Source organism: Octodon degus, unplaced genomic scaffold (genome assembly GCF_000260255.1).
Source record: "Octodon degus isolate 3935 unplaced genomic scaffold, OctDeg1.0 scaffold00194, whole genome shotgun sequence".
Lineage (NCBI taxonomy): Eukaryota > Metazoa > Chordata > Mammalia > Rodentia > Octodontidae > Octodon > Octodon degus.
Window position 1 is genome coordinate 1,719,409 of NW_004524770.1, and position 13,775 is coordinate 1,733,183.

The 13,775-nt window shown below is 59.9% G+C and overlaps 1 protein-coding gene across 2 annotated transcripts; it reads left to right on the plus strand.

Annotated features, from left to right (window-relative positions):
• Positions 1–3,101: 3,101 nt before the first annotated feature.
• Positions 3,102–12,818, plus strand: Gata5 (GATA binding protein 5). 2 transcript variants are annotated; one of them, XM_023704255.1, is made up of 7 exons: positions 3,102–3,348; positions 3,521–4,090; positions 5,581–5,756; positions 11,041–11,166; positions 11,461–11,548; positions 11,740–11,864; positions 12,486–12,818. In XM_023704255.1, the coding sequence occupies exons 2-7, from the start codon at positions 3,541–3,543 to the stop codon at positions 12,645–12,647; spliced, it is 1,227 nt and encodes a 408-aa protein (XP_023560023.1). In that variant the 5' UTR covers positions 3,102–3,348; positions 3,521–3,540; the 3' UTR covers positions 12,648–12,818. The 2 variants fall into 2 exon arrangements, with proteins under 2 accessions (XP_023560023.1, XP_004644222.1); XM_004644165.2 differs by having other exon boundaries at positions 12,261–12,570.
• The last annotated feature ends 957 nt before the right edge of the window (positions 12,819–13,775 follow it).

Here is a 13,775-nt window from a genome sequence, read left to right on the forward strand (position 1 = left end):
GTTTGTGCCTATGTTGTTTATTATTTCTTGCCTATATCTTGTAATATGAGAAACTACTTTGGCAGTAACAATACACAATGTACTAACCATTGTTACTCTCCTACAATCTTGTTTTGAGATTTTGTACCATTGTTTTTATTTTTTTTCTTTAAAATAAAAATAACTGATGTAAAAGAAATTAAAGAAGAAATTAAACAGTATTTGCAATAAAAAAAGATATATAGTTACATTCTCAATGAATAGAGGGATTTGTTGTAATGGTGTTTATAAATAGGATATCAAGTCCGCATCTTGTACAGCAATTAATCACTAGGAAGACAGTATGCAATGTGTTAATTACTGAAACTCTCCTACCAATTTGATTTGAAACTGTCTCATTGCCATTTGTCTCTCAAAAAAATTATGGAAAATAAGAAAAATAAATAAAAGGGAGGGCTGGTGGTGGTTCAGTGTGAAGCTTCTGGGGTTCAAGTCCCAGCTTGTGTGTGTGTGTGTGTGTGTGTGTGTGTGTGTGTGTGTGTGTGTTGTTTTTTGAGAGTCTTGCTGTGTAATTCAAGATGGCTGTATGTCTGACAAAACTAAACCAAAAAAGGGGCTATATTGGGAGGCAAGGGAGATAATTGAGTAGAATAAGCACTGGGGCCTGCGTTCAATCCCCAGTTCTACCAAAAAAAGGGGGGGTGATATAAATGAAGGACCATTTTATATCGGTATATACAAAATAGATATACAGCTACTTTCTCTTAATGAGAAGAAATATTTATACTAATAGTGTTTGGACAGGATCTCATGTCTGCATCTTGTACTATGAATAACTACTACGAAACAACAATATGCACTGTACTAATTAATGAAACTGTCCTACTAATTGGTTTTGAAACTGTCTCATTGCTATTTGTTTCTCAATAAAATTAATTGAAAAAATTCAGGATGGCTGAGTTTACTATGTAGTCCAGGCTGGTCTCAAATTCGCAGTGACCCTCCTGCCTCAGCCTCCCAGGTGCTGGGATCACAGGCCTGCGCTGCCACTGTCAATTCCCAGTTAAAAAATAAAAAGTAAAACTGCATCCCCTTCCCGGAGGCCAGGAATTCCCTCCATGCTCTGTGCATTGTTTGTCTTCCTTGGCTTGTTTAACTGGCTGTGCACTCAGGGTGAGTGGGCCAACTTCCCCGTGCTTTGACTGTAAACGGATAGGACATCAGCTACCTAAGGCTGACGCGGGGCCAAGCAGCGCGGCGGCGTGGGTGTCTCCCACGCAGCACTTCACAGATTTCATCCCAAGTAAAAGTCCAAGCCCCACCCCAACGGGCGGCTGAAGCCTGTGGTGTGGGGATTGTTTTTCTCTAGATATCTTTTGAAGGCCCTCAGCACCTCTCCCCCCACCCCACCCCCAAGCTGTGCATCTCCCTTTGCGGGTGCTCAAGGGACGTCTTCGGGATTCCTATAAACTTTCCCTAACAGCCGGACTTAGAGGCCGCGGAGACGTTCCACCAGCGCGCTGTGCTTTGCTGTGCGTAAAGCAGGGCGCGAGCCTGAGCTCGCCCATCCCTCCCCAAAGCCGCTGTGAGGGCAGGCACCACCGTCCCGCTCACTCCACAGGCGAAGCCTGGGTCCCCGTGGGGCAGACTGGGGGACGAGCCTTTGGAGGGAGCCGCACTCTCCAGCCGCGGGCACCAGCGCTGAGCCGAGCCCGCTGGGGAGAGCACAAGCTGGAACTGGGAGGAACGCCAGGGGGACGCCAGCGTTGTGAGGCAGGGGGAGGGAAAGCCCTGGAGTCCAGCTCTGCTGCACCTACCAGGGCCTTGGCTCCGCGGAAGGAAGGGGCAAAGGGGTAAAAGCAACAAACGAGGCGCCCAAGCCCCAACCAGGGGCGCACACCTGTCCTCCCCGTCCTACCGCCCGCACCCTGCGCGCAGAATCCAGAGCCCGCGGTACAAGCGTCTGTGGATCCCCAGGCCCCAGCTCTGGGTGGGAATCGCTGCTTTCCCCCTCCGCGGCTCTGCCTGTCGGATCCTCCCTCCACCCGCAGCCGGAATCCCTGCGCGCTGCAGCTGAGCAGAGCTCAGCATGGGAATGAGGCAGGGACGCGGACGCAGCCCAGATCGCCCCGAGGACAGCGCGGGGCTGGCCACCGCACCGCGGTGCCGGGGCTGCGTGCAAGCCCGCATTCCGTGGTGAAGTCCCCAAGGCTGGTCCTGGTGCCTCTCGCACGCACAGGGCTTTGGTCTACCCAGGGGAAGATGCAGCGCACCCAGGCCCTCAGCAGCGGGATTCCGCGGACCAGAGGCATTTGCAAACCCAAGTACCTCTGTGCGGTGTCCGTGTCCCCCCTTGTCCAGTGCCTGACATTGATGGCAGGGAGACCAAAGCCTCCAGCGAAGCTGAGGAAGAAGCAGGTTTCTCCACCGCGGGCCATGGACAGTGGGAAGAAGGCCCGCCGCCAGAACTTGGGTCACCCGCACCCACCTAGGGAGTCTCCTGAGAGCTCCACCCGAGGATGGGGCTCGTAGCTAGCTAGGCTCGGGACAGGCTGAGAGCGCCCAGAGGGACCTGGCTGATCCCGCGTGTGCTGCGAATCCCTGCTCGTTCACAAACAGGAAACTGGACTCCCGTTGGATTTTGCGTCTTAATGATCAGAACCCCAAATGCAGGCCCATACTGGCAATCAAGAGGGAATCAGGAGCTGGGCCGGGAGTGCAGGAGCGCGATTAGCGGTAGCCAGGCTCCAGCATCCGCGCCCGCATGTGCGGCACCTGGGATCAAAGACTCAACCACAAGACCCGAACCCCGCCACGAAGCCAGCGTTGCGCGGGAGCCCCGGCAGCAAGCAGCGAGCTCTGGAACCTGTGAACTCCATGAACAAACTCAGGCAAGTGTTGGGCCCCACCGAGCACACTGCCCGCCCGTGTCGCCTGCAGTTGTCCACACTCAGTTGTGGGTGCCCGGTGCGGAACACCGCGAGCCGGGCCTGCACTGGGATCACGCCGCGCGGCCGCCGAAGCCCGGGCCCTGACCCGGCAGGGAGAGAGGGGCGGCTCCGGGAGCGGAGGGCGGGCCGGGGGCGGGGCGGCGCGGAGGGGCGGCCCGAGCGCGGGATTCCCAGCGGAGCGGCTCGGCCGGCGCCCAGTCTCCAGCCCTCCGGTCGCCGACCTTCTGTGCCAGCGCCGCGCCCTCCCGGCCCTCCGACCCTCGAGCGAGTGCTCCACCCCAGCCCGCGGCCGCACGCTCTCCGCCGTCCGCGATCCCCCGGAGCCACGCGTCCCGCGGCGAGGCCCTGCGCCCGCGGGCGTCCAGCCGCGTCCTTTCCAGCCCCTCGCCGAGCCACCCAGCGGCCGCGAGGAGAAGAGGTGAGCTCGGCCTGCGGCCTCTCGGGCAGCACCCTTCCCGCCTGACGCTCCGCGGGTCCCGGCTGGACCGAGGGGTGCTCCCCGAGCCGGGGCACCTGCCGTGCGCCGACGCGGGCGCGGACTCGGGGTGCCCAGGGGCGGTAACCACAACTCCCGCCCTCCGCTGCTGCAGGTCGGGACCGCGCGGGGAAGATGTACCAGAGCCTGGCGCTGGCCTCGAGCCCTGGCCAGGCCGCCTACGCCGACTCGGGCGCCTTCCTGCACGCCCCGGGCGCCGGCCCTGCGATGTTCGTGCCGCCGTCACGCGTGCCCTCCATGCTTCCCTACCTGCCCGCGTGCGAGCCAGGCCCGCAGCCCCCCGCGCTCGCCGCGCACCCCGGCTGGGCGCCGCCGGCCGCCGCTGACTCCACCACTTTCGGCCCTGGGAGCCCGCACCCGCCGGCCGCGCCGCCGCCCGGGACCTCCGCCTTTCCCTTCGCTCACAGCCCTCCCGGGCCTGCGGGACCCGGTAGCGGCAGCGCTGGGGCCCGGGACGGCGGCGCCTACCAGAGCGCGCTGCTGACGCGTGAGCAGTTTTCGGGCGCACTCGGGCGGCCCGTGGGAGCCTCGTACCCCAGCACCTACCCCGCCTACGTGAGCCCAGAGGTGGCCCCTTCTTGGAGCGCAGGCCCCTTCGAGGGCAGCGTCCTGCATGGCCTGCAGGGCCGCCCTGCCGGACTTGGAGGCTGCAGGGCGGCTTTCGGTGAGTTTGGGGCTGCGGGAGAGTGGGCCTGGGCCAGAATGTTGGCCCCTGGAGTAAACCCGCACCCTGCGAAATGAAGTGCGGGTTCTTCTCACGGGCCTTCAGGGCCAGCGCGACCCCGGACCCATGAACCTTGGGAACACGGTGCCCAGGCCTGCGATGAGGAACAGCATCCGAATTCTGTCTAGGGGACAGAAAGTGCCCATCATTCAGACAAACCCCACCAGAATTCCGGATCGTCTTCAACGTTTTGTGTGTGTGTGTGTGTGTGTGTGTGTGTGTGTGTGTGTTTATTTTAAGTTTTTCAAAGGATTCTTATAAAGTTAAAAATACTAGATTATTTAAGTAAGTCGCCGCACTCATTTATCTGTTCTAGAATGTGTGCGTTCTAATTTGAGACCTTGTTTCGATCTTTGCGGGAGGGTAACTGAGATCATCGGATTCCGGGTTCTGAGTACGCTCGCGGCACCGAACGGAACGGCCCGGAGGCCCAGGGCCAAACCTCTACTTGAGCCGCGGGGATCCCCGGACCGTCTTTCTGGGGCTTCAACGCTGCTCAGAGCGGCCTTTTGGCCCAGGCTCAGCAGCGGGGACCCCGGCTCTGGCGCCCAACGCAGCCCCGCGCCTGGCGCCCACCCCCGGCCGAGCCTTGATTGATCCTTGCTTGCCCCACCTCCTCCCGGCGCCCCTGCCGCCTGCGTGTCGCCGCCGGCGCCTGGCCGGGCGTGGGGGTGGGGGGGACCCGCGAGCCCTTCGCCCCTGAGCCGCCGCGGCACTGCTCTGCCTGGCGAGGGAGCACAGGGGACAGCGTGCGACCACAGCAAAGCTGACAGGAGGTTGGAGACTTCCTAAAAATTTTTTTGTTCATTTTCTTGTTTTTTGAGATAGGGTATTACTTGTGTAGTTCAGGCTAGCCTTAAACTCACTATGCATGTAACCCAGGCTGGTCTCGACCTTGGGGCAGCCCTCCTGCCTCAGCCTCCCTAGCAGAGGGATAGCAGGCATGCGCCCACCTTGCCCTAGCCACCAGCTGCTCCTAAGATTTTGAGACTAGTGTGGCTTCCTAGCCCCTGTAGGTTCACCTACTTTGCAGAAGGCCCGGGGAGGGCTGGCAGCACCTCCTGGAGTGAAGGTACTGGTTAGATAGAGCCCTGCCTGTGCCCTTCTCCCTGGGCAGATGGAGGTTCCTTTGCTTCCCGCGCAGCTCAGAAATACCCTGCCGGACCCTGATCTGAGAGGGGCCGCCCCAGGTGTTCGCCCCAAGGCTTGGTTTATTATTCACACTTCTACCTGATGAAAGAGAGGCTAATGGCTTTTATTATGTGCAAATTAAAAGCAAAAATGAAGTAACACTAAGCACATAAATGTGTGAATAGAGTAAGTTTAAGTCACAATTAAAGAAGGGTGGAGAAGGAATCGCGGAAGGCTGGGCCCCCGGGGCAGGCACAGGCCCTGTCCTGGCTCAGCACTAAGAACTGCTTGTCCTGCAGTATCCGACTTCTTCGAGGAGTTCCCGGGCGAGGGCCGTGAGTGCGTCAACTGTGGCGCCCTGTCCACGCCGCTCTGGCGCCGCGACGGGACCGGCCACTACCTGTGCAACGCCTGTGGCCTCTATCACAAGATGAATGGTGTCAACCGTCCCCTGGTGCGGCCCCAGAAGCGCCTGGTGAGTACCGCGGGCTGTGGGGCAGCCAAGGTGGGCAGGGCCCAGCGAGGGAGCGCTTGGCTCTCTGCACTCCCGGCCTGTGGTAACCCCAGGGCTCAGGTGGGGGCGCTAAGTGTGCCAGGGTGTGTGGGCAGCCTGGGCAGCTCTGCTCCCTTCTGGCATTGCAGGAGCAGGCAGGGGTCAGGTGGGAGGCTCCTAGTGGGGATACCTGCTCAGTACCCCAGTTCTCTGCTCTCTAGGAATTAGTGCTCCGCTCCCTGCAAAACCTGGCTTTTGGTGGAGCCTGCTTTGGGGGCCTCTGTACAAGGGGCAGCCTGGCCTACTGGTGGGCCTCCAGGCAACAGGGCAGGGATGAGGTCCCCAGTGGGAGGCTGTCTGATCTGTGACCCCTGAGGAGCATTTTCTGTGTACTTCCTGGACTCCAGGAACCTAGTCTGCTATGATTCTTCTCAGCTTTGGTGAGCGAGGCTTTTCACTTTGGATTCTTCCTAGTGTGTGTATGTCAGGACAGGGCCTCTGGTGTCACCAGAAGTTGCACAGGAGTGTAAAGCAGCTCTGTTCTGACCCAGACAGGGACAGATCTCCAAGTCCAAGTTCACAACTGAGCACTGGGGGTGTTGATGTTGTGTGCAGGTTGGCTGGTGCTGATGAGGGCCGGGCCTAGCAGGGAGTACCTGGGTCCACGTGAACCCTGTGTAGCACCAGCCACCAGCCCAGGTCCCCAGGGAGAGAGGGAGTCCTGTGGACGAGGAGGAGGAGGTCCTGCTCTGACTTCTGAAGCCTGCGCCGATGCTTGGGCCATGGCTCTTTGGGGTGCTCTAGTCTGTGGGGGCCACCACCTGTACTGGGACAGCCCCTCCAGTTCCAGCACGCAGGTGGGAAGGAGGTAGGGCTCCTGGGCAGCATGCCTGCCCTCTCCAGGGAGCTGGCCCTGGCCTCCATGATGAGGAAAGTGGGCTACCCAGGTCCTGTGGGACTGTACCCTAGCAGTCACTCACAGCTCCCTCCAGGCCTCAGGCCAGCCCTCCTCTGGTTCTGTCCTCTACCCTCATGCCAGGCCCGGGACCTGGCTGACCTGTCTTCTCTGGGGACAGCAGAATGGACATCCCCACTCTCCTCCCACCAGAAAATTACTGACTTGGGAGCCACCAGCTAAGCACCGAGACGTAGTAGCTCATGTGCCTTTACAGCAGCTCAGAGGATGACCCCGGGCTCAGAGAGTCCAAGCAACTTTCCTGGGGCATACAGCTGCAAGCAGCTGGTCCTAGATGGCCCTGACCACCCCTTCCCCAGGCCTTCCAGCCCAGGCTTGGACCCCAACCAAGGTGTGTAGGATGGCATGGACAGCCCCCAGCATCCTAAGACTTGGTCTTCTTACCCGAGCAGTGGGAGGTGAATTTGGCATTGTCCTGTGCATTATCATAGCAGTACAGAGAGCTTGGAGAGGCCTGGGCTGGCTTTGGGTCAGTGTGGCCAGTTTCCTGGTCTGGGAGACGTGGGTTATAGCTGTAGGGCTGTCTCCTGGGTAGAGGACCTCTGTTTACCTGCTACAGTCCCCAGGGCCACAGGCCTTGGAGGGTGGGGATGGTGGGGATGCAGTCACTCCTGTGTCCAGGCCCATCCAGACCTGATCATGAAACAGCCCGGAGGTGTTTGCCACGTCAGACCCTCACAGCGCCCACCGCCGCCATCTCCCCAGAAGGCCCTGGGGTCCTCCCCTAACCTCCTCCAGGGTTCTTACCACATGACTCAGGAGCTCAGCCCGACCACTTGCCCACTGGCTGGTCCTGGCAGAGCCAGGCTCGTTGGGGAGGCCCAAAACTCCAAGAACCCTGAGGCCGGAGCTGGGCCCAGGTGGCTCCCAGCCATAGCAGCTGGGCTGGTCACCTCCGCAGACCTCCCCTGCTGTACCCCATGAGTGTAGCCAGAGCTGATACCCCAGAGGGGCTCCCTAGCAAAGCTTATCCTGACCCTGTGTGAAGGCTGTGGAAGTGTCACTAAGAATACAGGACAGTGACAAGAAAGACAGCTAGGGCACTACTCCTCCAGGGTACGACCCTGCGTGCTCCCCTCTCTGAAGCCACTTGAACACCAGGTCCTGTTGGGGTGGTGAGGGAAGAGAACAGTTGTGGGAGCACCCATTTGTCCTCAGGTTCCCTGTGCACACACCCGGGCCTGGCAGCTGAGGTCAGAGCAGGCAGCAGGCCACTGCCCGTGGCTGGCCCCCAGAGTGGCCAGTGCCCTGCAGGACTGAGGGACCTTGGCCATGGCCATGGCCCGACCCTCCATGGGCCTCCACCTCCTACCGCTCGCAGACACTGACCCCTTCCTGCACAGACCTGCACAGCACAGCTCTTGTGGACTCGTTTGCCCCGGCCACAGAGGAACACGCTTCTTACCCAGTTAAGTCCACTGTGCCGGCTCCAGAAAGGGACTCGTTGGCCATGGAGGCATTTCGGGCCCCAGGCTGGCCCTACGGCTCTGATGCTAGCTGTGCGCCCACCCTGTCTTGGGGGCCTCCCCTCAGTGGCTTATTGGAAGTCTGGACCAGGCGCCTGGAGGCTCGGAAGGTCAGCTTCTTTTGAAAAGGAAATGCAGACAGCAGAGGCCTGGCCACTGGGCAGCATTAGGCGGCCGAGACGGGCCCAGCCTGGCTCCTCAACAGACAGTGAGGGAGGACAGATGGAGGCTCCGGCCCTCGGCCTGGGAGTGGAGTGGAGGGACCCTGGCAGGGCTACAGCAAAGCAGCGGAGGGGCAGCTTCGGAACCTCGGAAGCCTTAGTTTCCTCTGTACAGAGGCAAGCTCTGAGCTGATAAGGAAAGGTAAAGAGGAGGCAGTTTGGATTTTTTTGAGATCATTCTCCCTGCCTCCCCATTTTTGTGATTTTATAGAAGAATAACATGAAACAAAAACAGAAGGTAAAACACTGTAAAAATACCCAGTGTGGCTTCTAGATTTTTCTCGCCCACTGCCCATGTGCGGGTGGCAGGCAGACGTCGCACGCTCTGCTCATAAGCCATGCAGTTTGCCAATTTGCGCTTGTCTGTCATTGCTGCCTGTGGCTGGTAGCTGTGTGCTGAGAGGGGATGTTGGTTAAAGTCCCTGAGGGTCCTGCTGGCTTGGAGAGGGCCTCCAGCCAGGGCTCCTCAGGCTGCAGGGACAGCAGGGGGTGGGGAACTAGTGGGGACGCGGGGCAAGGAGTGAAATACAGGACAGCCAGGTCAATGTGGCTTGCAGGTACACAGGTATTTGAGTACTTCCACCAAGTATCGATGGGAAAGCACAAAATACGCGTTGTTTCTTTCTTTTCTTTTTTCTTTTTTTTTTTTTTTTTACGCGTTGTTTCTGTTTGTTTTTATTTTTTGTCTTTTTGAGACAAGGTGTTGCTATGCAGTTCAGGCTGGCCTTGAGCTCACGTATGGAGCCCAGGCTGGCCTTGAGCTTGCAATGACCCTTCTGCCCCAGCCTCCCAAGTGCTGGGCTTATAGGCGAGCACCACCACGCCCAGCTCGTGTCCTCTCTGCTTAGCCAGGTGTCCCCAGGTTTGAGCTAAGCCGTTGTCCTGCCAGAGGCACCAAGGCCTTCCTACTTTGGGAAGCAGAGGATTATGGGTAGCACCAGGAGGGCAGAGGGGATGGAAGGGAGGGAGGGGCTGGGCAGGCAATCCTGGGCCCACCCTCCAGGGAGATCTGGCTGACTTGGGGACTAGAGCTCCTTCCAGGGATACCCACCAGCTGCCTCTGCTCCCACAGGAGGGAATCCCACCCCCACCCCAGGAGGCTGTGGAACTGCTGCCCCCTAGGTCCCTCTAGCAGAACAGGAACTCTCCCTGGCCTCTTTCTCTCTTCTTCCTGCTCCTCTTGTCTTGGAGCCTGGACAGAGTCCCCAGTTGTCCAGGCCATTGACAGCTGCCCACAGTGTGGGGATGGGGCAGGGACACAGTCCCCGTGGACTGGGGAGCGTGGCTGGTCAGGGGGAGATGGACCGGAGATGGTTGGCAAGGCTGACGCACTCAGCCATTGCCCAGAAAGCACTCTGCAGAGTGCCGACAGGTGTGGAAACTGAGGCTGCCATGGATATGCACCCTGATGCCACAGGGTAGGTTCTTTCCACTAGGTTTGTCTGTCCTCATTTTCTGACTCTGTCCTGGGCTAGAGAGCTGGGAAGGACATGGCTTGGGGTGCAAGACCTGGGTCTTGTGGGCTCTGTCCCTGTGCCCTAAGGTGCTGCTGTTCGGCCTGGCTGCTGGCTGCTGAGGGGAAGACAAGTAGGAGCCCTGCAGTTCACCCCAGAGGCTGCTCAGATGGAGTAAAGGGGACAGTTGGGTCAGGAGTCCCACCAGTGGGCAGCCCAGGGCCAGCTGGAGAACAGGTCTGCGGAAGGTGGCTGGGAGGGGCAGTGCTGGGTGGAAGGGGGCAGGTTTCCAGCGGAGGTGCCCAGGGTAGCCTGGCCAGAATGCTAGGCTTTGGGCTACATCGGATGCTGAGGGCAAGACAGGCAGGAGAGGCAGCTGGACCCAGAGTGGAGAGCACACTGTCACCTGCCTACAGGGCAGACCCCAAGCAGCCAGCACCACATGCCCAGTACCCCGCTCCTACCAGGCCTTGTTAGGCCCCAACTCCCTTGCCCTAAGGATCCTGAACTCAGCCCCAGGGGCTCCAACTGCCAGAGGTCTAAGAGTCCATCTGCTGGGAGCCAGGGCAGGAGGGGACACGTTAGGGCTTGCCAAAGTTTTCAGAGGCCCAGTCCTGCTCTGACTCCAGGCCTGGGACTCAGCAGCAGGAGATGTGGGCAGATGAGTCCTGGTACCCTCAGCCTGTGTCCCAGGGCCCTGGGGAGCCGATGTGAGCCAGATGTGTGCTGGGGCCTAGCTTTAGTGAGAGTTGTTCAGAGGGAGCAGCCCCTGAGCCCCACCCTCAGGCCCAGAAGTTTGAGCCAAGACACAGCATGGGTGACTCAGAGAACTCACAAGATGACAGTGACATTTCTGTGCCAGGCTGTTACCAGCTCTAACCCACGACCAGCCTATGGTAAGATTACTAGTACCATTTTAGCAGTGGGGAAACTGAGGCCTTGAAGCTGCAGGGAGCTGTCCCAGCTCAAGGGCTGGGTCCTGCCAGGCCGGCCCAGGGCAGCACCCACCACCTTGTACCCAACGCTTCAGCCAGACTGCAGGGTCCCAACCCGGCTGCCACTCCGTCCAGAGCCCGGCTTCCATCCTCCTGCTCCAGCAAGCCGCTGCCACTCCCATGCATGGGCCTCACCAGCTTCCTTTTCCCACAGTCCTCGTCCCGCCGTGCCGGGCTCTGCTGCACCAACTGCCACACCACCCACACCACGCTGTGGCGGCGGAACACAGAGGGCGAGCCTGTGTGCAACGCCTGTGGCCTCTACATGAAGCTGCATGGGGTGAGTGCCGCTGCGCCCGGCCTCCAGGCTGGGCTGTGTTGTGCCCGCTGTGCGGACTGGCCCTCCCCCGCCATTCCTCCCTGGGTGGACCCTGACAGCACCACGGGAGGTGGGATGGGCGCCCACCACTGCCGCTGCCCCCACGGGCTGGGGAGAAAGTTCCCAGTGGGGGCACAGCTGCCTGGGCCGGGGCGTCCAGCAGGGACCAGCTTTGCTGGGCTTCGAGACTGTGCAGGAGGCCCCAGAAGTGAGTGAGGCTGGGGGACCAGCAGCCCACCGCCTTGTCCCCACCAGGTGCCGAGGCCACTGGCAATGAAGAAGGAAAGTATCCAGACTAGGAAGCGGAAGCCAAAGAATGTGGCCAAGCCCAAGGGCTCCTCAGGTTCGTGGGAGCTGGGAGGCGACCATGACCCTGTCCCAAGCTGGCCACCAGGGTGCAGAGAGTGGGTGGAGATACACACACTCCCCACATCCTGAGAGAAGCCTCTGTGCCAAGCCAGGGGGAGGCTGAGCCATGGCAGGAGGGGTGGCGTGGTGGCTCCGCCCCTTCTGCAGGTGCCTCCTTGCCCCCAGGATCCACAGCACAGGCCACAGCTTCCCCGCCCATTGTCCCCAGCACCGAGAGCTCAGCAGCCACCTTGAAGTCGGAGCCCAGCCTGGCATCCCCCATGTGCGCCAGGCCCAGTGTCGCCTCTCAGGTGAGGAGCACAGTGGGGCAGGGGCCAGCCTGGGTCTGTCCCTCCCCAAGGACCCTGCCCCCTCCTCTGAGGGCTTCAGAGCCCAACGGCCACTGTGAGCTGTCCCCAAGGGTCTGTGCCCAAGCTGGGCAGGGTACATGGTGGCCCCAACCCCCACAGCCCTGTGTTCCTTCCCAGGACCGTCCCCACTCCATTCCAGGGTTGGGGCCTTGGGGCAGATGGCTCTGTCAAGAGGACCCTGACCGAGGGCCGGGGAGATGGCTCAGGAATAAGCACTTCCCTGGCAAGCGCAAGGGCCTGAGTTCAATCCCTGGTTCCAGGAAAAAAAAAAAAAAGAGGGCCCTGACCCCAACAAGGTCCCTGCCACACCTGCTTCTCACCTACTCCTTCCTGCAGGCCTCTGAGCCAGCGGATGACCCCCTGGCTCCCAGCCACTTGGAGTTCAAGTTTGAGCCTGAGGACTTTGCCTTCCCATCCTCTGCCCTGGGCCCCCAGGCTGGCCTCAGTGGGGCCTTGCGCCAGGAGGCCTGGTGTGCCCTGGCCTTGGCCTAGTTCCCCAGGCAGCATGGTGTTGGGGGAGCCCCTCCAGACAACACCCACAGCTCCACACCGTGCCTGCAGGCCTTGGGGCCCTCCTGTCCACAGACACCGGCCCCCTGGACTGAGTCAGGCAGTCACAGTGTCATCAGCGGTGGTGGGAAGGTTCTCCCAGGAGAGAGGAGCCAGCAGAGGACTCAGCCCCGCCCGATGTCAAGGGACACCCTGCAGCCAAGGCCAGCTTGAATTCCCTCGTCAGCACTCGCGCAGCAGCTGTGCAGGCTGTAGCAGCGGGGGAAGGCTCCCCACCTGATCCTGTGAAACCCGCATTCCAAGCCAGCATGGTGCTCAAGAGGCTGAGGCAGGAGGATCTCCGTGAGTTCAAGGTCACCCCCGGCTGCACAAGGAGTTCAAAGCCAGCCCACACTACATAGCAAGACACTGTCTCAAAAACAAAAACAAACCCAAAAAGACAAAAAAAAATCCCAGATTCCGAGTGAAACACCCGAGGCCACGCCAGCAGCACTGGGGGACCCTAGGCATGGGGCCTGCTGGGGCCTCAAGGTCTTCCTCTCCCACGTGGAGGGAGGGCACTGTGGTACACAAGCCTTCCCCTCCTAAGGGCACAGGACTGCCAGGAGCAGATGTGTAAACTGCTCTGTACCAGGACACCAGCCAAGGGGGAGCCGGCCACACTGCGTCTTTGCCGCCCTGTGGATTGATGTGGGTGGCTTCACAAAAGAGGCAGTAAAGGGCCTTGGTCTGACTGAATCTGTGTATTATGGCCACTGTATGTCGGACAGGGAGGGGCTTGCCTCACATGGAGCTCAGGCTGACTGCTTGCTCCCAGCGATCCTCCTGCCTCAGCCTCTTGAGTCCTGGGATCACAGGTGTGCGTCACCACGGCCTGCACATGGCCACTTCTTACGGGCAGTGTCACATGTCTGGGGACCCGTTGGGACGTGGGCATTATTGGGGTGGGGGGACAGGGCCTCCCGGCCTGGCCTGGCTGGGAGCCTTCCAGCACGGTTATTAGTGCTGTCACACCAGGGCAGGCTGGGAGGTGGAGCCCAGTGATGAGGACCTGATGTTGGGGAGCAGCGGGGAGCACCGTGCCTGCTGGAAGGTTGGGGCACGTCTGACCCCCACATCCATCCAGTTGCTGCTTTTCTCCTTAAGACCTGACCGCTCCAGGGAAGCCAGGAACCTGGAGGTCTTCACATGTGAATTCTTCTCATTCAAAACTTTCTTTAAAACTCCTTGATTTTAAAGTCTTTGAAATATAGCCAATCGGCCATAACCCAGCTGGCCATAGGCCAGCCTGCAGTGGACACTCATTTAAAACTTTGTACCTAAACCGAGAATCTCCCAGAA